Source organism: Camelina sativa, chromosome 6, assembly GCF_030686135.1.
Source record: "Camelina sativa cultivar CO46 ecotype springtype chromosome 6, ASM3068613v1".
NCBI lineage: Eukaryota > Viridiplantae > Streptophyta > Magnoliopsida > Brassicales > Brassicaceae > Camelina > Camelina sativa.
Genome location: NC_141885.1, coordinates 25169952 through 25197300, shown reverse-complemented (window position 1 = coordinate 25197300; position 27349 = coordinate 25169952). Strand labels below are relative to the sequence as shown.

Genomic DNA, 27349 nt, shown 5'->3' with positions numbered 1-27349 from the left:
AAAAAAATATTATCAGCCCATTAATATTTTTCTCACTATGGGCTTTACCACTGAATGAGATACTAAGAAAAATAAATAAATAACAAAATTGTTTTTTTTTTTCAGATTCTTCGAAGCCCTAGAGCGTCGTCTTCGTCTTCTACGACGGCAATTTCGTGGAAGCAATTAAATCGATTCCGGCGTCGCTCGACGTTTGTTAAACCGGCGACTAAGATCTTAGAGGCGGTTTCTGACTAACTTCCGGCGAAATAATGGCAAACAGAACAGATCCGTTGGCCAAGAATATAAGGGGGACGAATCCGCAGAATCTTGTAGAGAAGATTGTGAGAACGAAGATATATCAGCACACTTTCTGGAAAGAGCAGTGTTTTGGTTTAACTGCGGAGACGTTGGTTGACAAAGCTATGGAGCTTGACCATCTTGGTGGAACCTTTGGTGGTAGCCGCAAACCTACTCCGTTCCTTTGCCTCATATTGAAGATGCTTCAAATCCAGCCTGAGAAGGAAATTGTCGTCGAGTTCATCAAAAACGATGATTACAAGTATGATTTCTAATTCTAACCTAAAGCTGAATCTTGTCTTTTGTTAGTTTCTCAAGCAATATATGTATTGAATGTATCCCAAATCTGGGTAGATTGCAGCTAGCTTTAGATTTAGGGTAATCAATTTGATAGTTCAGTGATTGTTGAGAAGATTTAATTCTCTTGGTTTGTGCAGATATGTTCGTATTCTTGGGGCTTTCTATCTCCGTCTCACTGGGACTGATGTTGATGTCTATCGTTACCTCGAGCCTCTCTACAATGACTACCGAAAAGTGAGACAAAAGCTACCTGATGGGAGTAAGTTTCGTTTTCGTTTAAGTGGATGCGTTGTAACTTTTTTGATTGATTTGTGTCATAACTAATTTGATCTCTTTTGTTTGGAATAGGGTTTTCATTGACACATGTGGACGAAGTCATTGAGGAACTTTTAACCAAGGATTATTCTTGTGATATTGCAATGCCACGTTTGAAGAAAAGGTTTGTTGTTTTGCATTTTTTTTTTTTGCTATAGCTGAGTTTTAGTTTTTGGTTTCTGCAGTTTTTTAAGATGGTTAATTTCTCATTGTGAGGATAGGTGGACGCTTGAACAGAATGGTTTATTAGAGCCGAGGAAAAGTGTATTGGAAGATGACTTTGAAGAAGAGGAAGAAAAGGAGGAGAACGAAGCGATTGCTGATGGATCTGAAGATGAGAAGGTCACTGCTTTATTCTGTGAGAATTAGTATTTGTTCTGTTAACCATTTTTATTTACTAACTCTATATTGATACCATCTTCTTCCTCTTTTGACAGGATCATCGCCATAAGAGTCCTGAAAGAGAAAGAGATAGAGACAGAGAGAGAGATAGGAGACGCGACAGTCATAGACACAGGTATGTAATCCGTGCCTTTTACTAGATTCTCAATCCTTTAGTTACCATCTCTAATAATTATTCCTTGTAATTTCTCTCTTGCTTATGATTGTGGAAGCTGTTTGATCTAGCTAATGCTCGTGCATCATGTCTAGTAATTCTCTCTTTTGAATGTCTGTTTCCTCTATGGCATCTTAAGCCATCAGTGGTAGCATACAGCTTCCGAAATTGAAAATTGTGGAGATCCTTCCAGGTTTCTCTGTACTGACAGTGTTCAGAGAGAAGTATTATGGATCAGACATCCTTACTATATAGCTTACCCTGTTATATGGCAGTTGGTTAGTGTATTAATATGACAAAGATCTGTAAATCACGAAAGCATTTTTCTGTTCTTCCCATCTAGTTTAGCTCAAACAATGTGTTTTTGCCACAGATTGTCATGTTCATACTTTAGGTTATTGTTTCATGAATTATAATTGGACCATGATTTTGTGATTGGCAGGGATCGTGATTATGATAGAGACTATGATATGGATCGAAATCATGACAGAGAGTATGAAAGAGAACGTGGGCGTGGTGGGAGGGACCGGGATAGAGAGAGAGACAGAGATCACTATGGAGAGCGGGATAGGGATAGGGACAACAGGGAACGAGGCAGAGACAGAGAACGAGACAGAAGAGACAGGGCAAGGCGTAGGAGTAGAAGCAGGAGTAGGGATCGTAAGAGACACGAAACTGATGATGACAGGGATCGTGATGAACCAAAGAAGAAGAAGGAGAAGTTGAGGGAAGATGGAACTAATCATCCAGATCCTGAGATTGCAGAAAATAATAGACTGAGAGCATCACTGGGATTGAAACCTTTGAAGATGTGAAATGAGAAGATGGTATCAAACCGGAACTTGGTTCATTGTGTCAAGCTACTACAGTGTGATTCTCCAAGTCACTTTAGTTTTTGTTTATGGTTTGCGAGTTATCTAATCCCTCCGTCTTTTATTGTAGAACAAAATGAAGAATCTTGAAATGGCATTGTAACTGTATGTTCTTAACCGGATCATGAAATTCAGATTGTAAACCGGTTAAAATTCGTTTAGTCATGACGACGTCGCAATATCACTTATGAGTCCCAAGAAAAGTTTCTTTATGGTAGTAGTAATGAATAATGATACGGTTTCATAATCATTAAGCGTGACGACGCGCGTGCTTCATATGTCACGACGTCGTTTCTATATGGTCTCTGTTGTTTCTTAGTTCTTTACCTTTTTTTTCTTTTTTTTTAATAATCTCAGCTTCCTCCTCCGTCTCAGTCGATCGTCTTCTGAAAATATTCCGGCGTAAAAACAAATGTCCGTTAATGAAAGTATCGATTCTCGGTTCCTATACCATGTGGAAGATGAATCTCTGCGGTTCCGTGTCGGAGAGTCCGCTCCCAAAATCCGGGAGCTCGAAACCGTCGGCGATCGCCGTTTCAGAATCCGGCAAGGTTTCTGCGGAAACAGAGTTGAGAAGAATGAAACAAGGTATTCCGATGGAGATGAAGACGAGGAAAACGTTCCTTTCCGAAGACATGGCGCCTTGATTCAACCTGGTAATAATGGTGATTCAGATTCTGCAGCTGCCGAAGAAACCAACAGGGAAAGTAAAAATACAGGTATATAATAAGTTTCTTGTCTTAAGATGGTCTGTCTATTACGACTATTAAAGAATCCACAATCTTAGTTAGCGGCTCTCTCAAATCTGGAATCCTGGTTTTACTCCAGGTTCAGTTGGTTGGGAACTGGTTGTGAGAGAAGATGAGGAAAGGAAATCATCGATGATTGATCGCCATGAAATGGATTTTAAGGTGATGATCACTAACCCAGATGACAATGTATCTCATTCCCACCACAACACGCAGACGCAGACAAAACGAGATTTTGCTTCTGTGGAGAAGGAGAGAGTCACTAGTGTCTGCAGCTCTTGGGAGTCTCTCAAAGCCATCCTCTCTGATCCTGTCACGTAAGTATCCGCTCTCGTTGTAATAGATCTGATTATGGTTGAGAACTAGGATCTCTCTTTGAATCTGATTCTGTATTTGTTATTTTGCTTTGGATAGCGGAACATTAATGAATGATGCTACGATACTGCCTTGTGGACATTCTTTTGGAGCTGGAGGATTAAAAGAAGTTAAAAGAATGGTAAAAAGTGATTCTTTACTAATCTGCTTTAGATCTCTTGGTTTTGTTACATGTGAATCTCTTAACAAACGAGTTTTGACTATTTTTGTTGTCAGAAAGCATGTTTCACATGTTCCCAACCTATTTCGGAAGGATCAGGAAAGCCAAATCTGTGTGAGTTTTTACGACATTTGCTGGTTTCAGTGGAAGACTCGAAATCTTTTCAAGAGTAACTTCTTTTTCCTGATCCAGTTTTATGCGCTTGTTCAGCTCTTAGAATTGTAGTTCATGCTTTCTGCCAAGAAGAAGAATCAGATTATATACACTCGTTGAAGCGAAGGAGAGACAAGTCGGATCAGGTTTGTTTTCCGTTAAATATTTATTCGTGTAAGCTTACCTTTACAATGAGAAAACAGAGATAAGCAGCGTTTTCTTTCTTATGATGAATCTGCAGCACAAGAGGAGTTTCTGTATCCCAAAGATCACTGAACCTCCAAAGAGTAGCCGAGGCATACAGTTTCCTTTCTCCATTGGAGATCTTATTATCATAGAGGTCTGAGATCTTCCACCATCCCAAGGTTATTTATCACAATCTAGAGAATTCTACTTCCATGTTTTAACAGACGAAAGGATACCATGGTTTAGGGAAACAAAAGGACACCTCCACGGTTTGTCGGACGCAGGGCAGTTATAATGACACAGTGCTTAAATGGATGGTTAAGTCTCGTTTGCTTCATTTTATCCATAAGATGTTTAACTCTTATAACAAAACTGGATTTCTATTTTTCAGGTACGTTGTCAAGACAGTGGACAATGCAGAGTCTATTAAGTTACAACATTGCTCACTTGCTAAGATTTCGGACAATTCGCCTACCAAAGTAACAGTAGCAGAAATGGCACCATCTTGGCTCTAGCTCATAGAGATCAGCATATATGTAACTTTTCGTTCAGGAGAAATTAGATACTACATTTCATTTTGTGGTACAGGAGCAAGACTACGATTTCCTTGTAATATTATTAAGTCCAGTGTTTCATATAGTTACGCAAGAAAACTTTGCCTTCCAACAGATATGTAATGTGTATTGAAGCAAATGCCAACTGTAGGATTGATATAAAAAAGGTCGCTACTAATGTTACATACACGAATGACGAAACCATCAATCGCCTATTATTTACACTAAAGATGATATTAATTAATACCTATCAAAAGTACTAACACAAATGACAATATATAGTCGGTGGTACTAGTCGAAGAGCCGGTAAACCAAAAACAAACAAAAATTAAGAACTGGTAGGCGACGGTTTCACCATTGACAGAAGAAAACTGCAGGTTGAAAAAATGGAAGCTGCAGCCGCCTGAACCGCCATACTAGTCTCCTGACTCCCGTCTTTCCCAAAACTGCAAAAGTATTGTATAGCAAGAAAAATCAGTTCAACCAGTCTTTTTCTAAGACTCTATGGACTGCTTGGTGTAGTTTCCTCACCTTGAATCTGATGATTGGGAACTAAAAGGCGAATACTCGTCCATTTGCCGTAGACCCTCGTTGCATCTTGACTGCATTTCCTTCACTTGGTTTAGCGAACGTTCCTGCGAATTTCAAATCCATAGTATCAATACATCAAACACTGCCTCGAGCTTAATAAACTCTGTCTCTATAATCATTCAAACTTGAAGGTAGTGGATATGTACACACCAAATCTCTCTCTTCATCATAAAGAGCTTTGTTAATCTGATCAAATTTTGCCGACCATTTTATCTTATGCGTCTCTGTTACCGCTTTATCAGATGAAGCATCACCAGAGGTATTCGTATTCGGCCTCTGACGAGTATCTTCTTGGTTAGAAGAGGATTCTCTTGATGAAACGAGAAGCGGTAACTCGGTAGTCAAAATATTTTTTACTCTGTTCCTACTATCCTGCACAGCTGCAAAAACATAAAAAGATCTCAATCAGATCACTAAAACTCAATTAACCTAAGAAGTCCTTCTGCGGTATTCCTTCAAGAAAGTAAAATGCGCACCTGAAAGACGTCCACTGAGGTCTTGGTGAAGAAACTCCAACCATTGAGAAGCCACGGTAGCAGCTAAAAAGCAAACAAACATTTTCCTTTTAAGCATTTCTTTCCGTTTCCACTTCTGCATATGAAGTGATCATCATGCACTAAAGAAGAAATACCTAACATTTATCCTTCTGCCACTTCTACACTACTTTAATCAGTAAACCTAATGGACAAAACTCTTCATTTTTCTCCATAGGACTTGAACCACTTATTACTTCAGACGTATTTAGAATCTCAAAAAATTTTACTCAAGGCGATCTGAAACAAGATAAAAGGTACTGACCTTCAATAGCAAGAGATGTGGCTTGTTGTGGGTTTGAAATGGAATTGGTGCTATCAGACATCCCGGTAGATGGTAACTTTAATGCTAATGCCCTATCTTCTCTGATTGACTCTGAAATCCCAAGGTAAAAACAGAGTGATTAAAAATTGATTCTGAAAGATCTCATATCTGGTCTGAATTGGCTAACATGACCATTTTAAGGAGGTAAATGAGAGCGATAGGTACCTCTTACATTCAAATTGGCATGTCTTTCCCCCACGGTAGCCTTATCATTAGCACTCCGAATCAAAGCTTCAATAACTGAGCAGACCTGTTTCTTAGTCCTGACATGGTTAATGATTCCCGGGTTCAATTCTGTCAGCAATCCACTTGGTGCAGTAACATTTGCAAACCTATCTACCAGCTGCTGTTCTTTCCTAGGAACCTCGTTTCTCTTCTTGAGAGAATCACCACCTCTCCTCTTATTCTTTGGTTGCTTTTGCGCAGGTACTTCAACAGGCACACTCGCTACTGTAGAACTTGGTGCTGCTACTCCACCCAAAGGGCCTGATAGAAAACCATTCCGCTTCATTTCCATCCATCGCCGCATGGAATCTGACTCACCCAATGAACCCGCTGCACTACTACACATCTGAAAAGGACTTGCTTTATCCCCAACAGGAATTGAAAGCGACGGCGGCTCTGCTGCTCCTCGTACGGATTCAGAAGTCTCCTTAGGTTTTAAGAGGGAGCTATTCTTTGAAACATCAACTTGAGCTCCTCTTGACTCACATTTACTCTCATCTTTCACAGTATGATTATTCTTTAGCAAAGCTTGTTTCCCAGAACTAGCAACGCATCTACCATCAACTTTAGAAACTGAGTTAGCAGCCTTAAGCAAGCATGTTCTCGTCTCAACAACAGCGGGAGGTTTTACATCTTTATCCTTTTCTCTAACTAGTACTCTTCCTAAACCTTCAGCATCAGGAGCCACATGCATTTCAGATACTCCTGAAACCTTTCCACTAGTAAGATTTTTTGGTAGCTGAACACTAGTTCCAATTTTTCCATCAGACTGCAAATTACTGATTTTTTTAGCATCTGTAGCCATAAAGCATTAAAACAAAAAGAAAAGGAACTGTTTTTTCAGCAAACCATCCAAAGTGATAAGATCATATATCCAATAATCGAAATCGAACTCATGAATTACCAGAATCCAGATCTGGCACTTTGACACGTTTAGAACCTAATTCATCTTTCTCTTCTAATCCATTTCCGTTACGCTTCTCTCCCGAAATCTGAAAAATTGAGAGAAACCCAGAGACCAAGAACACAAACCCCACTAATTAACAAATCGCAACAAGAAAAGAAAAAGTCATCGGGGGAGAGAGAAGAAGAAGAAACAAACCCCAGAATTCGATGCAACCGCAGAGGTAACCCCTCTCTGTTCCTCCATTTCCACACCAGAAAGATCTGTCTTTTTCCCCTAAATTACGCAGATGATAGAGTCCACACACGAACGAAGACGAAACGGGTACACATAAAATAATAATAATAATAATAATAATAGGGGGATTTGGGGGAAAAGGGAAAGAAGGAACCCAGAGAGCAAAGCAAAGATTTTGAAGAAAGAAATGATTTCTTAGGGTTGGGGAGAGAGTGAGGGTGATGAGAGATTTGCAGAAAGCTTTTGAGGAAGCGAAAGGGATTTTGAATTCAAATGGGGGAGAGTGTGTGTGTGTTTGTTTGGGTTTTTGTTATAAAGGAGCGAGCTTTCTCGTTTTTTTCGGCCGCTCAACCTTGCACCCTTTTATATTTTTCCAATTCCCACACCCAAAGTAGACAAGTAGGGCTCATTTTTATCTTTAAATACATCTTACTATTAATTTACTTACTACTACATATTTAGCAATTTTTGGTTATATAAGCAAAAACCTCTTTAAATTAATAATGTTAGAACCACGACATTTTAGTAATATGTAAATTAAAAATTATTATTTTATAAATATATGTTTGAATTTTTAAAAATATATAAATTGAGACAATTTTAGTTAAATAAAATTAGACTTCATATATTATAAATATTATTGTTTTAAAATTAAATTTGTAATATTTAAAAAACATTATTGACAAAAGAATTACAAATACTATAAATTTATTATCTTATACACATGACATACATAAAAAAACAAATTTATGAATAAATAATATAAATCATTGTATTTTAATAGCATATAAAACTATCAAAATGAAATGATGCATATTTAGCTACTTTTTAATGATATGTTATAAAGTAATGTATATCATTGTGGTTCAAAAATACAATATAACAATTGTTTTATAGTTATGGGTTTTAGGATAATCCAAATTTTTAAAGCATACATTATTACATCAACATATCTATAATATATATATATGTAAATTTAAATGATTATTAATTTACGATATTATTAGGATCATATTTTACAAGAAAATTTAAAAAAATATATTATTTTATTATCTTATCGAATTTTGTTATTTTTTATACTATCTAACAAGCAAAGTTTAATAATTTATAATATTGATTAATTTATAGATGTTTTACTTGTATTGTCTGATTTTGCTCCCGTCTCCTGCCATACATTTTCTAACTTGTATGTTACACTCCTAATTACTAGTATAAATATATATTGATTGAATCGGTTTGAAATCCCTCCGTAGCCAAGAAAACGTATTAATAAAAAGATTGTAGTTCTACCATTTATAGCAATGTGTATGTATAGACATGAGGATATTTTAATAGTTGTGAATGAGTATGTTTAAGGAAACCCACGTAATATTTTATGGAACTATGGGTAAAACACACAATATTTTAGTGTGAATCAAATTATCTTAAGCAAATAGTAGAACCTAAACTCTAAACTGAAAGAAAATTATCTAAAGTTTACACTATATTGATCAGTCGTCATGTTCTAATATGTACGTAGAATTAGCAAACTCGTGGTTAAAAAATCGTCTTTCACTTTTTTGCACATAAAATAGAAGAATAATAATATTATTATGGCCATTGACTCATGAGTTGTTATTTGCCTTTTTTGTCCAATGTTGTTTTAAAAAAACGAATATTAATTCCAATGCAAATACGAAATCGGATCCAAAAAAAATGAAGATAACTTTGAAATAACTAAATATGGAAATGAATCAATGATAATTAGTCTTTGTGGGAGATTGTGTGCGGTTACAACTTTTAGGAAAAATATTCAATGAAAAATAAATACTGGTGAATATGGAGAATCTCATATGATATTAACATACATATAGAAACATATAAATTTCAATTATATCAAATGCAAAAAAAGTAAAATGTAGTAATGTACACAAGATATGACTTTGGGTGATCAAAACAAAGCTTCAAATTTACATAAAACAAAACGCTTATGAATAAGGAAGGGTTTAAAATATATAAAAGTGGTGCGTAAACGATGCCGTTTACAACCTGTTCCGTGTTTTGTGTTTTTTTTTTTTTTTTTACTTCTGGCCATCACCTTCGGACACAAAACGTGAAATCTGAATCTCTCTCTTTCGCTGTCCGATTCCGACAGATAGACAGAGGAAGAGAAGGGCGCGAAACACAGCGAGAGAGAGAGAGAGATACAAGGAAGGACGACGATCCAGGAATGGAGGATCCTTCGAACCCAAAATCAAACCAGAGCAATCTCCCACAATGCCTTCCTCTAGCCTCAGCTCCGACGTCGGCTCCATTTCGTGGTTCGTACCACCGGAGAGCACATTCAGAGGTTCAATTCCGTCTCCCTGAAGATCTGGATCTCTCTGAACCATTCGGAGGATTCGACGAGCTCGGATCCGAAGATGACCTCTTCTGCTCATACATGGACATTGAGAAACTTGGATCCGGATCCGGATCCGCATCGGATTCGGCTGGTCCATCAGCTCGTAGGTCCGATAACCCGTTTTCAGCTGAAAATGGAGGAGCAGAGGCTGGGAATTCGAGACCTAGACACAGACACAGCCTCTCCGTTGATGGGTCTTCGACTTTGGAATCTATTGAGGCCAAGAAAGCTATGGCTCCTGATAAACTCGCCGAGCTTTGGGTCGTCGACCCTAAGAGAGCTAAAAGGTTTCATCTTTATTCCCAAAATTAAATCTTGTTCCTTTTTATGCTATTATTGTTTACAATTCAACTGGGAAAAGGTGGTTTCTTTATGACCTTTAATTTGATGAATATGTATCTTTTGATGTTGATGTGATGCCCATTTAGGTGTTCTTTAGGAGATCTTTTTTAATTTTGCTTGGTTACGTGTGACTCTGATCTCTCGAATCTCAACGATAACTGAATATTAACTGAAATTTAGTTATAGCTTCTACTATGCTACTTTTTTGGTTTTAAGGTCTTTCTGGTTGAGAGAGAGACCATGAGGGACCCATAAGTATGCTTTCTTTTTTGTGTTCCAATCCCAAGTTTGAGTTTTGTGGGAATGGGTCTCTTTCATGATGATTTGATGGCCCCTCAACTAAATTCTTTTGGACTAGCTTTTGTTTGATTGGTCGTTCCAACCTTGTTTTTCAACTTCCTGTGTGGTTAGAGAATGATGAACTTTTTGAGTCTTAACATTCAAACTTTTGTGATGATCCCTTTTTCACATTTCCTTTTAGTAGTCAACTATTTGGAATTGAAAGTTATAGTTTCTAGTGGTTTTTGTTCGGAAAAAGTTTGGGAATTAGCTTTGTTTAGATTTTGATCTGTCTCAATGGGGTAAAAGGGCCATGATCCATGTAATCTTGTAGTGAACCTTTGGTAATGGTCACTATTAATTGCGTGACTGGTCTTGTGACTTATTGTAACAAATATGTCTGCGGAGGAAAAACTTTCTTTATGTTGTTCTAAACTCTTTCAATATAGAGTGGAAACATTCTGCATCATCTATCAGTCGATGTTCCCATTGTCTAATCCTGTCTTGTGCACTATGTGCAGGATAATTGCTAATCGACAGTCTGCTGCACGTTCGAAAGAGAGGAAGGCTCGATATATTTTGGAGCTCGAGAGGAAAGTTCAGACCTTGCAAACTGAAGCTACTACCCTTTCAGCACAATTGTCTTTGTTCCAGGTGTTTATTACAAACTTCTGCAGTAACATTCTCTTCTTTGAACGTTTTGAAGTTACTCCAAATAGCACTCAGTTTCTCACCTACTGCTTAATAACTTGCTTCTTACAGAGAGACACAACTGGTTTATCGTCTGAGAATACAGAGCTCAAGCTTCGTTTACAGGTCATGGAACAACAAGCTAAGTTGCGAGATGGTATGTATTTAGTCTCTCCTTCCCTTCTTTTTCTTTTATATGATTGTTTTGGTTTGAAAGTCATGTATTGATGATTCTTTTTTACACAGCACTGAACGAGCAACTGAAGAAGGAAGTTGAGAGGCTCAAATTCGCAACAGGAGAAGTGTCACCCGCTGATGCTTATAACCTCGGAATGGCACACATGCAATATCAGCACCAACCACAACAATCCTACTATCAACATCATCAGCAACAAACCGATGCTCAAAACCTGCAACAGATGACTCATCAGTTTCATCTCTTCCAACCAAACAACAACCAAAGCCAGAACACATCCTCTCGCCAAAACCCTCCCACAAATCATCAGCTTATGCATCACGCTACTTCTAATGCCCCGGCTCAATCTCATTCCTATTCAGAAACAATGCATGAAGACCCTCTTGGCCGGTTACAGGGGCTTGACATTAGCAGCTGTGGCAGAGGCTCAAACTTTGGTAGGTCTGACACCGTCAGTGAAAGCAGCAGCACCATGTGAGGCTCCCTTTTTCCATTTTCCAGATTCCCCTTTTGTCGATAAACCTATCCTTTTGCTCTCCCTTGAAAATCTTTAGCTAAAAAAGGTAACATCTCCGTGACCGTCTGATTCATTTTTTAATCCTGTAAAACTGGTTTCTTTTTGGGGGGTTTTTGGGTTTCAACTTTAGAGACCACAGGTGTTTTAACTTGTCTGATTTCTCTGTTTCCTGATTCATCTTGTTCTTCCGGGGGAGCTACTCAAGTATAACCAGATCCTTTTTATGTTTCTTTATGTTGTATTACTTCCCTAGTTGCTTCTATAATCATCCCTGTAATTGATGGTTGAATCTGGATTTGGATTTGAATTTGGCTTTGGGTTAAACCCGATCAGAAAGTGTTTTTGTGTTGCAGGTCTCCTACATCACTTTGTGTTGTTTTCGTTTTCTGTAAATTTAATTTTTAGTAAACGTACAAGTCTAGGTTATTTTACCTTCAAGCGTAAGTTTCTCAACACTCCCATAAGAACCCTAATGTCTGAATTCACTTTTCTTATACCGCACTAGAATTTAACTGCTATAATGAACCAGTATCTTTCAGGTAGATTTTGAATAATAATAAATCCCACTTAAGCTTAGCTAGGTACTAAATCAGAATTACGTGTTAAACCACTCACTAAACCATGTCAAATCACAAACTACATGAACCGAACTTGCCATGTTGATGCCACTTAAGAGGTACCCTATCTACCAAACAACAAAATTAAATACTCACATGAGAATTTCTCAACTCTATCTTCAGAAAAACTTAAGAACACTTGATGAAGTTTATGTATCTTGTGTCGGCTATTAGATTGGAATGACGTTCTCTTTGGACAATGACCATTCTTCAGGCACGTAATTATGGACAGTCCCAACAGTTTTCGGGCAACAAGTAGACAAAAACCTTGTGATGGTTACTTAAAGCGTGGTCCCTTTAGTTTTCTTTTGCTACATTTTGGATAGACTCACGTGACCTTTTTGTGGATACAATTCAACAGTGTTTTCCTTCGATTGATGCTTGCTCTTATCCAGCTTCAGAATAGATGAGTGTCTGCATTGGTACTGTAACAAAGAACTTAGAGCAACCTTTTAAACTAGTATTAAATAGACGAACTCATGAACCACCTAAAGATTCTTTGTCAAGAAAAATCTTACCCAAAAGAAGACGGTAGTTTTCAAAAGTAAAGCTAATCCCACTTACTGCAGATCTAAAGTGATTACATATATCATAATTTTCTTCTTCTTGAATCCTGATGAAAAAATATCTGTATATTTAACCCTAAAAGCATAGTGATATTTGTAAGATGATATAATCCGTATCATAAATATATGTATTTATAAATATATCATGTTAACATCTATCTGCCTGCAAATTTTTATTTCATATAAAACCAAATTTATGTGAAGTATATGGTGATTTTCGGTCAATCAAAAATATTCATATATAGTTAGTAAAATATTAAACGTGATTTTTTCAAGATTAAAGATTTAGCTTCTTAAAAGGGTTTGAGTTAACCTAATTTTGCTCTGTTTAATTTACTTTTTGCCAAAAACCATTGTAAATAACATTGAATTTGTGATATTGATTTTGTTGTGTTATTATCACTCGTGAATACATTTACATATCGCATATTGTAGAAAGAAAAGAAAAAGAAAACGGTGTCTTGAATTTTTTTTATTAAAATAATCCTAAATTTGCCAAACATGGTACTGTAGTTTTCTTACAAAAACCCTTGTTTGTTCTGCCGAGTGCCGAGAGTCAAAATACATTTCTATATTTCAAGGGAATCACGGAGTAACCTATATATGGCTGCGTTTTAGTTGATGGCATTATAGTTATAGCCTTATAGGCATATAAGCATAAGAATAGAGAGAGATACATGAGAATAACTAGTTAACGAATAATAGGATGTATAAAGGGGCCAAGAAATTGACGTATGAGAAATTTGCATGAGAGCCTTAAAACGTTAGAAGTCTTTGCATGTGCTTGTAACATGGTAGGGGCCATCTACTGACCCACTTACTATTTAAAATGTATTAGTCGCATGTCTAGTCAATCCAAGTAATTTAAGTAGAGCTAAGCATAACAGTACTCACACAAATATTCCTAATCAAACCCAAAAACTAACTAAACATATTCCATATAACGTATTTGGCTACATGAATTTTACACACACAGTCGTCGGATCGTGAAAACTTTTGAAATCCAGAGCTTATCAACTGGTGTGTTGCCATGAAAATTACTGTCATAATATATCATTCAATGAAAACAAAAACAGACTGACGACGACACTTGGACAAATAAAAACTAGCTCCACATAAAGTATTATACGCATACACGAAATATACAAATAAAAAATGGGCACGATGTATAAAAGAAGTAGTTGTTGTCCATCTATTCATCATTGGCATGTTTGCCAATAACAAGATCAATCTGAATATTCTAATGAATCTTTAACAAAGAAAAAAAAAATATGTAGTAGTTGTTTATGGAATATCTCTATAATAAAGTCTAATGCATCATATATAAATTAAAACGCCAATTATTGATTTGGTTATATCTAAATATCTTTATATTTAGGACCTTCATCTCTTCGTCAGCATCTCTCCCTGGGAATGTCGCTGATCCGAAGCCTCCCTTGGCTACGACTAGCAACAAGAATAAGAAGCCTCCAATGAAGAATGTGAAGACTTTGAAGAATTCCACAAGTGGACGACCGCTAGCTAAGGATCGTTCCCATCATCATGTTTGAAAACTCTGCTTTAACACTTTTTGTCCATCAATGATGATGAAGATTTTTTGTCGGAATATACACGATTAAAATACCACTCAAAGACAGCAAGAACTCAAAAGTTGGACTCTGTCTAAAGACCTCTTATAGGAGGCATTTTGGAAACGCATACATAAGAAGACAAGGTGGAATCTATTTTGGCTACAACCTTCCCAGGGTGGAGATATGAATCTAATCACTCAGTTCAGGCTTCTAATGGGAGAATTATAGTGGTGTGGGATCCTTAGATCAAGGTCTTCTTTTACAACAAAACAGATCAGGTAATCTCCTGTGGAATATTTATTCCTGATTCTAATCATGCTTTCTCTGTCTCGTTCATATATGCTCGTAATTGCATGGTAGCTAGAAGAGAATTGTGGTCAACCTTGGCAGCGATGCAGAACTACAAAAGTCAACAGAATCATCCATGGCCACTGATTGACGATTTCAACCAAATTCTTCATGCAAGAGACCATTATTCACTTCTTCCTTATCAGCTACCCCTTCGAGGCATGGCAGAATTTCAAGATTGCATCGATTCTTGTGAACTAATGGATCTCACTTCCAGAGGAGCAACTCACACCTGGTACAACGGACAGGAGTTGAAACCCATCACAAGGAAGTTGGATTGCTCCCTGGTTAATGAAGCTTGGTTGACAGTGTTCCCCAGTCCAATGCTCTCTTTGATGCACCTGTTGGATCCGATCATTCTCCTATTTTAGTTACCATAACCGCAAATATCAAGAGAAGGAAAATCCCTTTCAAGTTCTACTCATTCCTCACTACACACCCGGATTATCTTAATCTCCTTCAAACGGCTTGGACTCAACCAGTAATCAGGGGCTCCTCCATGTTCAATCTTTGTCAGAGACTAAAAGCGGTAAAAATGGGATGCAAATCACTCAATAGAAGGAGCTTCAGCAATATCCAAGCTAGGACCGCAGAAGCACACGATGCTCTCGTCAGGATACAGGAACAACTTCTATTGAATCCTTCTCAGCTCTTATTCCAAGAGGAGAAGGAGGTGAGGAAAGAATGGCTACTGCTGTAAAATGCGGAGGAGTCCTTTCTAAAGCAAAAGTCGAGAATCAGGTGGTATGCAGAGGGAGACTCCAATACCAGGTTCTTTCACAATTCAGTTAAAGCTCATCAAGCAAGGAACAAAATTTCCTCTCTATTGAATGATGAAGGAATCAGAGTTACGGACAATAATCAGCTCAAAGGCATGATTTTGGACTACTACACCTACTTGGCACTAACAACTCGGTTGTTCAGCCTTTATCAGTAGATGCAATCCAAGGCCTAACTGATTTCAAATGTATCGACGCTCTAGCCACTCAACTCAAGGCAATTCCCACATCAGAGGAGGTCACTTCTGTCATGTTTTCCTTGCCCCAGAATAAAGCACCAGAGCCTGATGGTTTTACAGCCAACTTCTTTATTACCTCTTGGAGCACGGTTGGACCTAGCGTCATTGAAGCAGTCATCGAATTCTTCACAACCGGTAAGCTTTTGAAGCAAGTAAATGCCACAATAATTGCTCTCATTCCCAAAACGGTGACATCAGAACGGTTAGGAGATTTCAAACCAGTCTCGTGCTGGAACACTCTCTACAATATCATCTCCAGAATACCAGCTAGGCGGCTTAAACTCTTCATGGATCAGGCGGTTCAAAGAAATCAGGTTGCTTTCATCAAAGGAAGGTTGTTGTGTGAGAATGTGCTACTTGCGGCAGAATTAGTGACTGCCTTCAACAAGGACAGCCCAATAACCAGAGGATGTCTTCAGATAGACCCAAGGCTTTTGATAACGTTGATTGGACCTTCCTCATCAACATCCCCCATGCATATGATCTTCCTGCTGAATTCATCAACTGGCTAGTCACTTGTTTTTCTACCCCAACCTTCTCAGTCGCATTGAATGGTGAGCTTGTTGGATACTTCCCAGGGAAGAAGGGACTAAGACAGGGAGACTCCATTTCCTCTCCACTATTTGTATTGGTCATGGACATTCTATCCAAAGAGTTGGATTTAGCAGCCAGACAACAAAGAATTAAACATCATCCCAAGTGTGCTGACCCGCTAATTACTCATCTAAGTTTTACAGAGGACTTAATGGTTTTTTTTTACGGTACTGAAAGCTCACTCGTGGCCAGTCTCGAAGTCCTTCAACAATTCAAACTGGTTTCTGGGTTGGGGATCAACTTGGCAAAATCTTGCTTGTTCCTCGATGGTAACAGCAGGAATGACATATCCTTGATAGCATCTCGACTGCACTTAACTCATGGTTCCTTACCGGTTAGGTATCTTGGAGTTCCTCTTATCACACACAAGCTAACCCCATCGGACTACCGTCCTCATATCGACAAAGTCAGAGAAAGAATTTCTGGATGGACTCATAGGCACCTTTCGTTCGCTGGCAGGTTACAGCTCCTTCAATCCATTATCAACAGCATAATCAATTTCTGGGCCTCAATTTTTCTCCTTCCCAACAAGTGTCTTGAAGAACTTGAACAAATCTGTAGTGCAATCTTATGGAAAGGTGTTGCAGACACTGCCCGTGGTGCTAAGGTTTCATGGGAGACAGTCTGCTCACCGAAATCTTGTGGGGGGCCTGGGTCTTAAAAGGTTGAGTGACTGGAACCAAATTTTTGGTTTGAAATTAATTTGGCTGTTGTACGCACAATCTGGTTCACTTTGGGTCTCAGGTAAGGAAACACTTGATAAGAGGACGATGCTTTTGGTCTGCTGACTTTAGCTCCACTGGTAGCTGGATTTGGAGGCGATTGGCAAAACTGAGACCATTGGCGAGACCTTTCCTTTTCTCTGAAGTCGTTTCGGGGAATAACACTCTCTTCTGGCACGACAACTGGACAGGCATTGGTCCACTCATTGACGTACTTGGTGCCTCTGGACCTCGACTAACCGGAATCCGGCTTTACTCTAAGGTTTCAGAGTCTGTTTCAAATGGGGAATGGCTAATTCCACGCGGTAGGAACCCTGCAGTTCAACTCCTTCGAACTTGTCTCCAATCACATACTCCTCCTTCAGCCGATCAGGGTATGGATACATACACTTGGCGGTTAACTCCTGATCAAACGCAAAACACCTTTTCCTCCAGCAGAACTTGGAGACACCTGCATCCACCTGGTCCCTCAGTTACTTGGAATACTCAGATATGGTTTAAAGGGAACATTCCGAAAATGGCATTCATGGCTTGGCTTACCACCTTGGACAGGCTCACTACAAGAGATCGACTGAGGAGATGGAATCTGCAAGTCCCCTCATCCTGTCTCCTATGCAATACAGGTGAGGAATCAAAAGACCATATTTTCTTTCAATGCCCTTACTTCAAGGTCCTATAGTTGGATTTCTATGCTCATCTTCATCTGAAAGCCTCTACCACCTTTCAAGGATATCTAAACTAGATAGAATCCCCCACCACCGACAGGAAACTCAACATGATCTATAAGATTCTCTTCTAGGCACTGCTCTACAACATCTGGACACAGCGCAACGCACGACTGCACTCTTCATCCTTCTGGTCGGTAAACAGGTTAAAGAAGGAGGTCCAACTCCTATTACGGCGACGTCTCATAGATTTGGACAATGAAGAAAGAGCCACGAATTTAGCAAAACCATCTCAGCAAACGTATCTTCACCACTGGTTCTCACACTTTCAAGCTCCTTAGCAATAACTTCTCTTATAATTGCCGATTATACTTGGATCAGGTTTGGATTATGTTTGTTTTCATTCCCACTCTGTGGCTCCAAAAACACTGGTTTTCTCTTATATGTGTTATTATAAATATAAAACGGTATAGTTTTTAAAAATATATATATATATATATATCTTTATATATAGCAGCTCCCGATTTTTCGTAAGATTAAAGCTTTGATATGGTTATCCATTTCTACGAGTTTTTAGTCGTGTGATATAAATGATGAGGTTATAATTCGAGAGTGTGCCTTGTTCTCGCTTACTATTTTAAAAGGTAAAATCCGTAATCAATACGAACAATGATTTCCGCTGATAACAGTTTTTTCCAAATTGCAATATTTGGATAGGCATTACCGCACTAGGCAGGCTCCCAACATGGAGGCCGTCATTACGTAAATGCAACAGTGACAAAAGATTACTTAATTTTAAATGTCAATATTAACACACGACTATTAATACAAAAGTCGACTATCGATTTTGGATAGTGTATTGCGATTACAAGTATTTATGTAACTTACAAGTTGGTAAGTTTTACATGTGAATATTTATATCTAATATGAACCGTGAAAAGGTTCTTAAACTGATACTACTTGACAAGTTGTTACTTATAAATAAATTGTATAAGCTAAGTATGCCTTGAACACACTGATGTCATTGATTAATTACAAGTCCTTTGTTGTATATAACCTTCAACACAAACAAATACAGTAAGAGATATGATCTTAATTATGACCAACGTCAAATAAAAGAAGAGACAAATTAATAAATGCTTTGCGCATTGAAGCATGTGCAAGTAGGGGCCTCTTGATTATGAATCGCAGTTGGTCTAACCGCAACATTTGCATGTGGCCACAACCTTCAAAGTCCCCTACTGATCTTATTATATATCATCAATCCATTCATTTTTTTTATTTTTCTCTTAATTTCCTTAACTGTTTAATTTTGATGTCCACAAAATCTGGCCGCAACAAAAAGCAAATAAATAAATAAATCTCACTCTATTCAAGATAACGGTGGCGCACATTGTTGACTTTGATTCTAGTTATCCATACAATACAAGTCACCCCTATTTTATTTGGCCATTTCAGTATTTGATGCTCGATTTCGATGGAGAAAGAAAACTAGATATATACTATCAATCACTTAATAACTCCCAAAGAATGAATATGGGAGTTACATTGGGATTTAACGAGAAATAAAAGGCACAATTCTCTCGCAAATTGGTCAGAGACACTATAATTATAAAATATATGAATACCCAAAAAGCTGAAAGAAGAGTCACACCAATGTACTTAATATAGTAAACATTTAAATAGTATTATCGCTTGACACAATTATACACTCGAGAAACCCTATATATATATACTCAATCCCTCCATTTGATTCCATATCAGTCTCACGATTCTCACCAAATCAAAACCGAAATAACCAACCAACCACCTTCGAAAAGAAATCAAAGACAAAATGTCTATCACATCAAACTCCAAATATTCAATAATCTCAATCATATCCATACTCAGCTTATCATTCTTACTCCAAGGAACTCATGGAGACGACGGAGGTTGGCAAGGTGGCCACGCCACGTTCTACGGTGGCGGCGATGCTTCCGGCACCATGGGTATGAACCAACAAGTAACCATAAATGCGTATGTTAGCTAAAATATATCTCTTTATTCAAATGTATGGCTTGCTAACACGTGGAATGGTCAAACAATCAGGCGGAGCTTGCGGCTATGGAAATTTGTATGGCCAAGGTTACGGGACAAACACGGCGGCTTTAAGCACTGCTCTATTCAACAATGGACTCACGTGCGGCGCGTGCTATGAGATGAAGTGTAACGATGACCCGAGGTGGTGTCTCTCGTCTACTATCACCGTCACAGCCACTAACTTTTGCCCACCTAACCCTGGCCTCTCCAACGATAACGGAGGTTGGTGTAATCCCCCTCTTCAGCATTTCGACCTCGCCGAGCCAGCTTTTCTCCAGATCGCTCAGTATCGTGCCGGAATTGTTCCTGTCTCTTTCCGAAGGTCGGTCCGTTCACTTTTTTTCTTGTAGCTTATAAAGTTATAATCATAAATCTACTAGTCCGAAACTAATCGACTACCATATTGTTAAAACTTAAAACCTAACAAATATTTTAGAATTATTGTGTACCATAGAAAATTGAGATTTATGTCACTATATAATGAGCTTATCTTAATTATTATCATTTGCTCTTAAATGGGGTATTTAACGTATTTTCTGAAAAAAATTACACTAATTAAAGTATTAAACCATACGTAGTTACGTACTGTTTCCAAAAAAAAGAAGTTACGTACTGTTTAAAGCATATGGTTGTCGTTTACACTTTAAACTAATGGATTATACAGAGTACCGTGTATGAAGAAAGGAGGAATAAGGTTCACGATCAACGGACATTCATACTTCAACCTAGTCCTAATCTCGAACGTAGGAGGAGCAGGAGACGTACACGCCGTATCGATTAAAGGCTCAAAAACACAGTCGTGGCAAGCGATGTCTAGGAACTGGGGACAGAACTGGCAGAGCAATTCTTACATGAACGACCAAAGCCTCTCGTTCCAAGTCACCACCAGCGATGGTCGTACCGTCATTAGCAATGACGTGGCTCCTTCTAATTGGCAGTTCGGACAAACCTACCAAGGCGGTCAGTTCTGATAAGTTTCATTATCCATCCACACACACACATCTCTCTGTTCTGGGTGCTGACGTGGCTACGTATTGCTGAGGTGGCTCGTAAGCACCCGCTTAGATTAGCTTAGCCTTTTTTTCACTTCTCTTATATTTACTAATTATTGCTTCAATGGTTGTATTTTCATCGTGCCTACAAAAAGCAAAAAGCAAGGTTTTTATTGTTTTAATTTACATCTTAATTGAATTTAGCCTTATTGGCCTTTTTCATCTTCTTTGTAATCCAATATCGCTACGCCCAAAATAATGAATTATATAAATACGATTTTTATTTATATAAACCAAACAAGGAGTGTTAATAAGTCAACGGTCAATAATCGCGGGAAGAAGAATTTGTATATTCTTCTCTGTTTTCACAAAGCATCTCCGGAGAGGTGAAAGCTTTGGCCAATCTAAGTGATGGTATCTGATGGCAAAGAAGTAGCTTTCAAGTTGTCTGAAAGTTGCGTTCTTAAGATTGTTCAAGGCGACATCACAAATTGGTCAGTCGATGGCTCATCCGATGCTATTGCCAGTCTTCTCTCTTTTTATCTCTTTAACTCTTTTAGATCGATAGTATAAAGATGTTGGCGTTATTAACTTTTGAACTTGAGAATGAAAAATACTTTGATTGCTTCAGGTTAATCCAGCAAATGGGCGTATGCTAGGTGGTAATGGTGCAGATGGAGGTGCTTCCCTTCAAATAATCATAACTTAGTATCATTAAAATTTTCATTATATGGATGGTATCTTAAGTATTCGGAGTTACATACTCTGTTTATATACAGAGTTAGGAAAATAAGTGAGGTAACAAAGATCATTAACAACTCATTTTTTATCATATACATTAATAAAAGCCATTCATGACGCTGCTGGGCCACAGTTGAGAGCAGCATGTTATGAAATCCCAGAAGTTAGCCCCGGGATCCGTTGTCCCACCGGAGAAGCAAGAATCACGCCGTGGGTTTCACTTTTTTTTTTTTTTTTTTGTCTTCTTCACAGTATGTGCAAAATGTTCTAACATCTTTCTCCCAAGTTGGAGTTTGTTGATTGCTTTCTGCTTATTGGATTTGAGAGTAGGGGTTTCAACTTGCAAGCATCTCATGTGATTCACACGGTTGGACCCATTTATAATGCCGAGAAGAATCCTAAGAAACTCCTAGAAAGTGCTTACAAGTAAGCAAGAATAAGTGTAGAGTAGTAAAGTTTTAAAATATCCTGAACACATTTACTTCACTTATGCTTACTTTGTATTTATTTCTATACTTGTTTTGGTAACAGGAACAGTCTGAGAGTAGCCAAAGACAATAACATTCAGTACATTGCATTTACTGCAATAACTTGTGGTATTTTCAGTTAAAATTTTAGGAAGACTCAGATACTTGATCTTTGCGTTCTTGGTATATATGTTTTCAAAAGATTTCTCCCAGTCTGTGAACCATCTAAAGAGATAAAACAAATTCAAATGGTTTTTGTGTCTTCATCTGATTGTTAGGTATCCTTTGGATGAAGCTGCTTCTATAGCCATCTCCACTGTTAAGCAATTTGGTCAAGATTTTAAAGTGGTAAACTTACTTGCCTTCCCACTACGACATTTATCACTTCAACTAATCATATGCTTCAAAAAAAAAATGCTAATAAAGTCCCTATCTCAGTTTAGTAAGTGTTTTAACGCCGTGTTACTGACAAATGTAAAATATTTTATCAGGTACATTTTGTTATGTTTAACGAAGAGACATACACGGTGTGGCTGAACAAGGCAAATGACTTGTTACCTCCACCACAAGGCCCCAACTTCTCCCCTTCGCAGAATACAACCAAAACTCGATTCTTCAGTAATCTCAACTGTTGTTTCAAAATGGCTTAGCTGTTTATGCACCCACAGGCCACAGCAAAAATAGTCCATTGTCTCATGTCGTAGTAAACTTTTGTATTCGTCACATAGCACAACAAGGGAACACAAAGCTTTTGAGAGATAAAATAAAAAATGTGTTGAAATTTATAAAGTCTTTTCATTAGAGTGTTTTCTCATCTTATATGGGCTATGAATAGGCCCATTAGAATCACTATTAGTAATGGGCCAAAACCCCGTGAGCGAGAGAGCAGTAGGCGACGGACTCTCAAATGAGACGACTATGGTTGACCTGTGGAGTGGGAAGCTTGAGTCTCCCTAGATTACTACTACTACACTCGACGAGCTCGATCCTAACCTCATCAAGAGCTTCTCTGATCTCCACCACCACCTCCTTCGCCGTCAATCCGTTCCCCACTGCTGCTTCTTCGTTAACGGTCTCTTCTCCCACGAGGACTTCTCGCTTGACAACTGTATCATCATCATCATCATCATCATCATCCATGGCTTCTGGAGACGAAGGAGCAGTTTTCAATTTGTCTGATTCTAGCCTTCTCAAGATCCTTAAAGGCGATATCACCAAGTGGTCCGTCGATGGCTCCTCCGATGCTATTGTAAAGTCTCTCTTTTCACTATCAAATTCCAAATTTCTAGGGATTGGTTTGTAGGCAAATAGATAGATTCCTAGAATTCGATTAAATTGGTAGAGAAACTAGTTGATAGGTTCTTGGATCACAATTAGGTCTCTCCAATTTGATGCATCATTACGTTTTTTAAACTTTAGCAGTTTGTTTCTTCAGGTCAATCCAGCAAATCAACGTATGTTAGGTGGTGGTGGTGCTGATGGAGGTAAGTTTTAGGATCCATTGCTGTTTTGGTGACCTGTGTTAGGTATAAACTGAATTCTGAATGCAAAATCTTGATTATGTTTGTGACAGCAATACATAGAGCTGCTGGACCACAACTCAGAGCAGCATGCTATGAGGTTCCTGAAGTTCTTCCTGGAGCCCGTTGTCCAACAGGAGAAGCAAGGATTACTCCGTGAGTTACTCTCTTAGTCTTCTCATGTGACCTGTGTTTTTTTTTTTGAAATTAGGATTGCTGACTGATATTGGAACAGGGGTTTTAACTTGCCTGCATCTCGTGTGATTCACACCGTTGGACCGATCTATGACTCAGATGTCAACCCTAAAGAATCCCTCACAAATGCTTACAAGTAAGGAGAATCATAGTTTTCACTTGTTTGTTTACTCTACTGAACCATACATAAGACATATTTTCCTCTGAACAAACAGTTTCATCTTTCTGTTTGCTACAGAAATAGTCTGAGAGTGGCAAAGGAAAACAACATCAAATACATTGCGTTTCCTGCCATATCTTGTGGGATTTACGGGTAAAGTTGTCACAACCAGAGACTTAAGTAATTTAGATATGCGACAATACTGATCCAGCTAATTATGTACCATTAGTGATTGACAATCTTGGAAAGCTTTTGCAAAGTGAAAAGAAAGAAACCTTATCTCTCAATGTTTTGTTTTTCATTAGATATCCTTTTGATGAAGCTGCTGAGATTGGTATATCAACAATCAAACAGTTCTCTGATGACTTGAAAGAGGTAAAGATAGTTTTTCTTGTCTAGATTGTTACACTTCCATGGATTCAATCCGCGAAGTGACTGACACTTTTTTTTTACTGACACTTTTTTTTGGATCTCGTTTTGTTTTGCTTATTAAGGTGCATTTTGTTTTGTTCGCGGACGATCTATTCAGCTTGTGGGTAAACAAAGCAAAGAAGGTGCTACAAAAAGCTTAAGATAGTAAGATTCCATCAGCGGCCTAAAATAAATCTAATTTAATCCCTAAACCTTCACACAAACAAAGCATTTGCTATTTGTGTAATGTTATGAGAGATTGTTAATTATGATTAGATTTTTTAATAAATAAGAAGTTTACACCTAAAAATTTTATGTATTACACCTTAAGATTTTTGCATGAATTTTGTAGTAACATAGCTAGATTTTGTAGGAAAGAAAATACAGCAAAGGAGAAAAATACATAATTGGTGACCAAACCAATCGATGAGGGCAGCGAGTCTCTAAGAGTGATTTCAAAATTTGAGAAGGAAAAGGAAAATCAAATATATTAAATGTTTTTCTATTAGATATGATAAGGAAGAAAAAAAACTAGAGATTATATAGAAAGAAAAAAAAAAGGAAATATTTATCTGTATTTGTCTATTTGGTGATCCAATTGAAAAACCAAAAGATAATATATAAGTTAATTCTCTAATGTTCATCTATCGATATTATTTATTTGATTATTTCCATATCTATTTAAGCATGGGATAATATTAAATATTAGTTTTAATATAGTTTAACTTAAGTTCGTAACTGGAAAAAGGAAAACTTCCTAGTTCCAATTGAAAAACGAACCAACCACACCGACATCCTGAAACTTGTATAAATAGATCGATATTGATAAATAGTGATGATCTATCAAACTATCAGAAACAGAGACAAAATTAAACCCTAATTAAAGAGTATAGAATACGTAAAAGCTTTATAACTTTGATGATGGAGCAAATTTGCAGAGGTGATGATTGGATCGTGGACGAGTCTTCGTTGGCAACAACCATCACTATTCTTGGCCGAGGTAGCTTCGGTTGTGTCTCCAACTCCCAACTTTGTGCAAAGAAGTCATCGCCTATTCATCTCAAAAACATTCTCGAGAAGGAGCTCAAGATCATGCATCGTTTCCGCGATCATCCTCGCATCGTCTATGCCTCAAACACTCTTCACTTGCAAACCAAACCCTCCGAATGCTACGCGATCTATATGGAGTACGCCTCCCAAGGTAACCTCCATAAGATGATCTACGGTTCCCGCAGGAGACCAGAGCCGATACCTGAGTCTTTGGTCCGACGTGCGGCTCGTATGATCCTAGAAGGGCTCGTGGCTCTTCACTCCCATGGTTACGTTCACTTCGACCTCAAGCCATCCAATATTCTCCTCTTCCCTTCGACAACTCCCGGAGAGCCGTGGGATCTCAAGCTTGCTGATTTCGGTTCATCCAAGGAACCTGATTTCGATTATGATTACATGTCCATTGGTACGGCTCAGTATCTGCCACCAGAGTCTTTTGAGCCAAACGGACTAATCATCCATCCAAACCTTGATGTATATGCTCTAGGGTGTGTGGTTTATGAGATGTTTGGGGCAATAGCTATCCAAGAGATATTTGATGAATTTTACGAGTGGAAGTTGCGTGGTCGAGATATCTCTCCGGAGGCTAGAGATTTCGTGTGGCGGTGCTTTGACATTCATCCACGCAGGTCCACCGCAGCTGAGCTCTTGAACCATCCTTTCATTACAGGAAGATCGATCACTGAAGCGGACAAGGAGATATATAGCTCGTCGATTCCAAGTCTCTCGAAACTTCTCTTGGCATGAGATGATCCTGCATATTTCCATATTGTATCGAATAATATATTCATATTTAGTGTTAACAAAATTCAAGTCTTCTCTAATATTGCTCTCTCGATCCATTAATTCAGATTTGTTTCTGCTAGTGCTAGATTATATCTATCGATATATCTTCTTCTATTTTGTTACGAGTACGTTTTATTTTGTTGGAAAAAAGTAACTGTGATTGTGTTGGAAATTAAAAGCAACAAAAAGAAAAACTACCCATGCTCTTAGTAAACTCCAACACTAACCCATCATCTGGCTCTCCTCATGCTCTTAGTAAACGCCAACACTACTTAGTAAACACCAACGATTTTCATCCTACTACTGCATTAGTAAACGCCAACACTACCCTATCATCTGGCTCTCCTCATGCTCTGCAAATTGTCTCTAAGAATGTAGAAATTAAACTACTCCTATATATAGTCTTCCAAAGTGATGTTACACAAGCTACTACCATCACTTTCTCCAATCGTCATTGAAGCTTTAGTGTCCTCTTCTCCAGCCATGGTAACCGTCCCGACACTCCCCCAAATTCGGTTTCATTGGTAAATGAGACTGTGAGGGATATAGTGTCTTAGTAAGCAATCAATTTGGTGCCTTCGACATGGGAGTATATGGTTACGAGATGGATGATGAATCCTCTCAAAGGACCCGGGGAATAAGGACAATCAAGCCTACTCAAAGAGCCCAAGAAATGCAATGGACTACTATAGGAGAGGGTAGTATGTTGGGAATCTCAAAACAACAAATATTCAATCTCTATTACGATAGATAGGTGAGCTAAAACTGATATAGCTCATGAAGGAGCTTTATTGTGCGAGAAAACTAAGAGAAAGAGACTTGAGGTTGTCACCAAGATCCAAATGATTCTGTGATTGATCTTTTATAAAAGATTAAGAAGAGAGTTACCAGAAGAGGCAACTCTTAAAGATATCTTTCTTTTTAACACTAGATAAGTTAATATATGAAATCTATCTTGATGAAAACCCTAAACACATGGGCTAATGGGCTTTTTTATTGAAACTAATTGGATTTTTAATGTGTGCTCTAATACGGTAAACTTGGTCGTGGTGGCTGAGGTGGTCGTTCCTAAAGTCGCCAGAGGCTTATTTTTCGAGCTTTCAATTTTTTTTTTTTTTTTTCTAGA

General features: G+C 38.0%; 8 protein-coding genes and 1 long non-coding RNA gene across 15 annotated transcripts; 7 read left to right on the top strand and 2 right to left on the bottom strand.

The window, feature by feature from the left end:
- Positions 1–64: 64 nt before the first annotated feature.
- Positions 65–2525, top strand: LOC104792932 (pre-mRNA-splicing factor 38). The gene is made up of 6 exons (XM_010519204.3): positions 65–541; positions 717–838; positions 928–1018; positions 1116–1236; positions 1332–1411; positions 1893–2525. Exons 1-6 carry the CDS (start codon positions 252–254, stop codon positions 2263–2265), a joined length of 1077 nt encoding a protein of 358 aa, XP_010517506.1. The 5' UTR covers positions 65–251; the 3' UTR covers positions 2266–2525.
- A 40-nt stretch (positions 2526–2565) lies between these two features.
- On the top strand, positions 2566–4613 carry LOC104792931 (U-box domain-containing protein 63). 2 transcript variants are annotated; one of them, XM_010519202.3, is made up of 8 exons: positions 2566–3041; positions 3151–3388; positions 3486–3567; positions 3663–3720; positions 3817–3905; positions 4001–4099; positions 4192–4262; positions 4337–4613. In XM_010519202.3, exons 1-8 carry the CDS (start codon positions 2735–2737, stop codon positions 4458–4460), a joined length of 1068 nt encoding a protein of 355 aa, XP_010517504.1. In that variant the 5' UTR covers positions 2566–2734; the 3' UTR covers positions 4461–4613. The 2 variants fall into 2 exon arrangements, with proteins under 2 accessions (XP_010517504.1, XP_087310798.1); XM_087454672.1 differs by lacking the exon at positions 4192–4262 and having other exon boundaries at positions 2614–3041; positions 4001–4124.
- Positions 4614–4628: 15 nt separating this feature from the next.
- Positions 4629–7707, bottom strand: LOC104792930 (uncharacterized). Of its 4 annotated transcripts, none has more exons than XR_002038683.2 (8): positions 7276–7702; positions 7078–7165; positions 6114–6968; positions 5889–5999; positions 5567–5681; positions 5241–5470; positions 5031–5134; positions 4629–4945 (listed from the first exon to the last, which is right to left on the bottom strand). XR_002038683.2 is itself a non-coding variant. In XM_010519201.3 (8 exons), exons 1-8 carry the CDS (start codon positions 7321–7323, stop codon positions 4828–4830), a joined length of 1617 nt encoding a protein of 538 aa, XP_010517503.1. In that variant the 5' UTR covers positions 7324–7707; the 3' UTR covers positions 4629–4827. The 4 variants fall into 4 exon arrangements, 1 of the variants encoding a protein (XP_010517503.1); XR_015559886.1 differs by having other exon boundaries at positions 6121–6968; XR_015559885.1 differs by having other exon boundaries at positions 5567–5629; positions 6121–6968.
- Positions 7708–9139: 1432 nt separating this feature from the next.
- LOC104792929 (bZIP transcription factor 18) lies at positions 9140–12057 on the top strand. 2 transcript variants are annotated; one of them, XM_010519200.3, is made up of 4 exons: positions 9140–9984; positions 10840–10972; positions 11081–11165; positions 11255–12057. In XM_010519200.3, exons 1-4 carry the CDS (start codon positions 9329–9331, stop codon positions 11680–11682), a joined length of 1302 nt encoding a protein of 433 aa, XP_010517502.2. In that variant the 5' UTR covers positions 9140–9328; the 3' UTR covers positions 11683–12057. The 2 variants fall into 2 exon arrangements, with proteins under 2 accessions (XP_010517502.2, XP_087310792.1); XM_087454666.1 differs by lacking the exon at positions 9140–9984 and adding an exon at positions 10522–10556 and having other exon boundaries at positions 10796–10972.
- A 2016-nt stretch (positions 12058–14073) lies between these two features.
- On the bottom strand, positions 14074–18310 carry LOC147942982 (uncharacterized). 2 transcript variants are annotated; one of them, XR_015559884.1, is made up of 2 exons: positions 17701–18310; positions 14074–17608 (listed from the first exon to the last, which is right to left on the bottom strand). It is a non-coding gene; the product is annotated as an uncharacterized LOC147942982 (long non-coding RNA). The 2 variants fall into 2 exon arrangements; XR_015559883.1 differs by having other exon boundaries at positions 17698–18293.
- A 792-nt stretch (positions 18311–19102) lies between these two features.
- On the top strand, positions 19103–21115 carry LOC104792928 (expansin-A8). The gene is made up of 3 exons (XM_010519199.3): positions 19103–19810; positions 19911–20223; positions 20566–21115. The coding sequence occupies exons 1-3, from the start codon at positions 19657–19659 to the stop codon at positions 20870–20872; spliced, it is 774 nt and encodes a 257-aa protein (XP_010517501.1). The 5' UTR covers positions 19103–19656; the 3' UTR covers positions 20873–21115.
- Positions 21116–21173: 58 nt separating this feature from the next.
- Positions 21174–22881, top strand: LOC147942981 (uncharacterized). Its single transcript, XM_087454667.1, has 7 exons — positions 21174–21415; positions 21525–21573; positions 21742–21844; positions 21965–22060; positions 22166–22236; positions 22376–22449; positions 22593–22881. Exons 1-7 carry the CDS (start codon positions 21305–21307, stop codon positions 22749–22751), a joined length of 663 nt encoding a protein of 220 aa, XP_087310793.1. The 5' UTR covers positions 21174–21304; the 3' UTR covers positions 22752–22881.
- A 94-nt stretch (positions 22882–22975) lies between these two features.
- LOC104792927 (uncharacterized) lies at positions 22976–24703 on the top strand. The gene is made up of 7 exons (XM_010519198.3): positions 22976–23350; positions 23537–23585; positions 23675–23777; positions 23857–23952; positions 24055–24129; positions 24282–24351; positions 24471–24703. Exons 1-7 carry the CDS (start codon positions 23009–23011, stop codon positions 24546–24548), a joined length of 813 nt encoding a protein of 270 aa, XP_010517500.1. The 5' UTR covers positions 22976–23008; the 3' UTR covers positions 24549–24703.
- A 502-nt stretch (positions 24704–25205) lies between these two features.
- LOC104792926 (mitogen-activated protein kinase kinase kinase 20-like) lies at positions 25206–26337 on the top strand. Its single transcript, XM_010519197.3, has one exon. It carries the CDS (start codon positions 25306–25308, stop codon positions 26182–26184), a length of 879 nt encoding a protein of 292 aa, XP_010517499.3. The 5' UTR covers positions 25206–25305; the 3' UTR covers positions 26185–26337.
- The last annotated feature ends 1012 nt before the right edge of the window (positions 26338–27349 follow it).

Coding starts and splice junctions, on each gene's coding strand:
- LOC104792932 (XM_010519204.3), top strand. CDS start 252: ATGGCAAACAGAACAGATCCGTTGGCCAAGAATATAAGGGGGACGAAT. Junction 542..716: donor ATCAAAAACGATGATTACAA/GTATGATTTCTA, acceptor TGGTTTGTGCAG/ATATGTTCGTATTCTTGGGG. Junction 1,019..1,115: donor ATGCCACGTTTGAAGAAAAG/GTTTGTTGTTTT, acceptor TTGTGAGGATAG/GTGGACGCTTGAACAGAATG.
- LOC104792931 (XM_010519202.3), top strand. CDS start 2,735: ATGTCCGTTAATGAAAGTATCGATTCTCGGTTCCTATACCATGTGGAA. Junction 3,389..3,485: donor ATCCTCTCTGATCCTGTCAC/GTAAGTATCCGC, acceptor TGCTTTGGATAG/CGGAACATTAATGAATGATG. Junction 4,263..4,336: donor ACACAGTGCTTAAATGGATG/GTTAAGTCTCGT, acceptor TCTATTTTTCAG/GTACGTTGTCAAGACAGTGG.
- LOC104792930 (XM_010519201.3), bottom strand. CDS start 7,323: ATGGAGGAACAGAGAGGGGTTACCTCTGCGGTTGCATCGAATTCTGGG. Junction 7,166..7,275: donor CGGTTGCATCGAATTCTGGG/GTTTGTTTCTTC, acceptor TCAATTTTTCAG/ATTTCGGGAGAGAAGCGTAA. Junction 5,471..5,566: donor CCTCAGTGGACGTCTTTCAG/GTGCGCATTTTA, acceptor ATGTTTTTGCAG/CTGTGCAGGATAGTAGGAAC.
- LOC104792929 (XM_010519200.3), top strand. CDS start 9,329: ATGCCGTTTACAACCTGTTCCGTGTTTTGTGTTTTTTTTTTTTTTTTT. Junction 9,985..10,839: donor GACCCTAAGAGAGCTAAAAG/GTTTCATCTTTA, acceptor CACTATGTGCAG/GATAATTGCTAATCGACAGT. Junction 10,973..11,080: donor CACAATTGTCTTTGTTCCAG/GTGTTTATTACA, acceptor TGCTTCTTACAG/AGAGACACAACTGGTTTATC.
- LOC104792928 (XM_010519199.3), top strand. CDS start 19,657: ATGTCTATCACATCAAACTCCAAATATTCAATAATCTCAATCATATCC. Junction 19,811..19,910: donor CGATGCTTCCGGCACCATGG/GTATGAACCAAC, acceptor TCAAACAATCAG/GCGGAGCTTGCGGCTATGGA. Junction 20,224..20,565: donor GTTCCTGTCTCTTTCCGAAG/GTCGGTCCGTTC, acceptor TGGATTATACAG/AGTACCGTGTATGAAGAAAG.
- LOC147942981 (XM_087454667.1), top strand. CDS start 21,305: ATGGTATCTGATGGCAAAGAAGTAGCTTTCAAGTTGTCTGAAAGTTGC. Junction 21,574..21,741: donor TGGTAATGGTGCAGATGGAG/GTGCTTCCCTTC, acceptor CATTAATAAAAG/CCATTCATGACGCTGCTGGG. Junction 22,061..22,165: donor CTCCTAGAAAGTGCTTACAA/GTAAGCAAGAAT, acceptor TTTTGGTAACAG/GAACAGTCTGAGAGTAGCCA.
- LOC104792927 (XM_010519198.3), top strand. CDS start 23,009: ATGAGACGACTATGGTTGACCTGTGGAGTGGGAAGCTTGAGTCTCCCT. Junction 23,586..23,674: donor TGGTGGTGGTGCTGATGGAG/GTAAGTTTTAGG, acceptor TGTTTGTGACAG/CAATACATAGAGCTGCTGGA. Junction 24,352..24,470: donor TCTCTGATGACTTGAAAGAG/GTAAAGATAGTT, acceptor TTGCTTATTAAG/GTGCATTTTGTTTTGTTCGC.
- LOC104792926 (XM_010519197.3), top strand. CDS start 25,306: ATGATGGAGCAAATTTGCAGAGGTGATGATTGGATCGTGGACGAGTCT.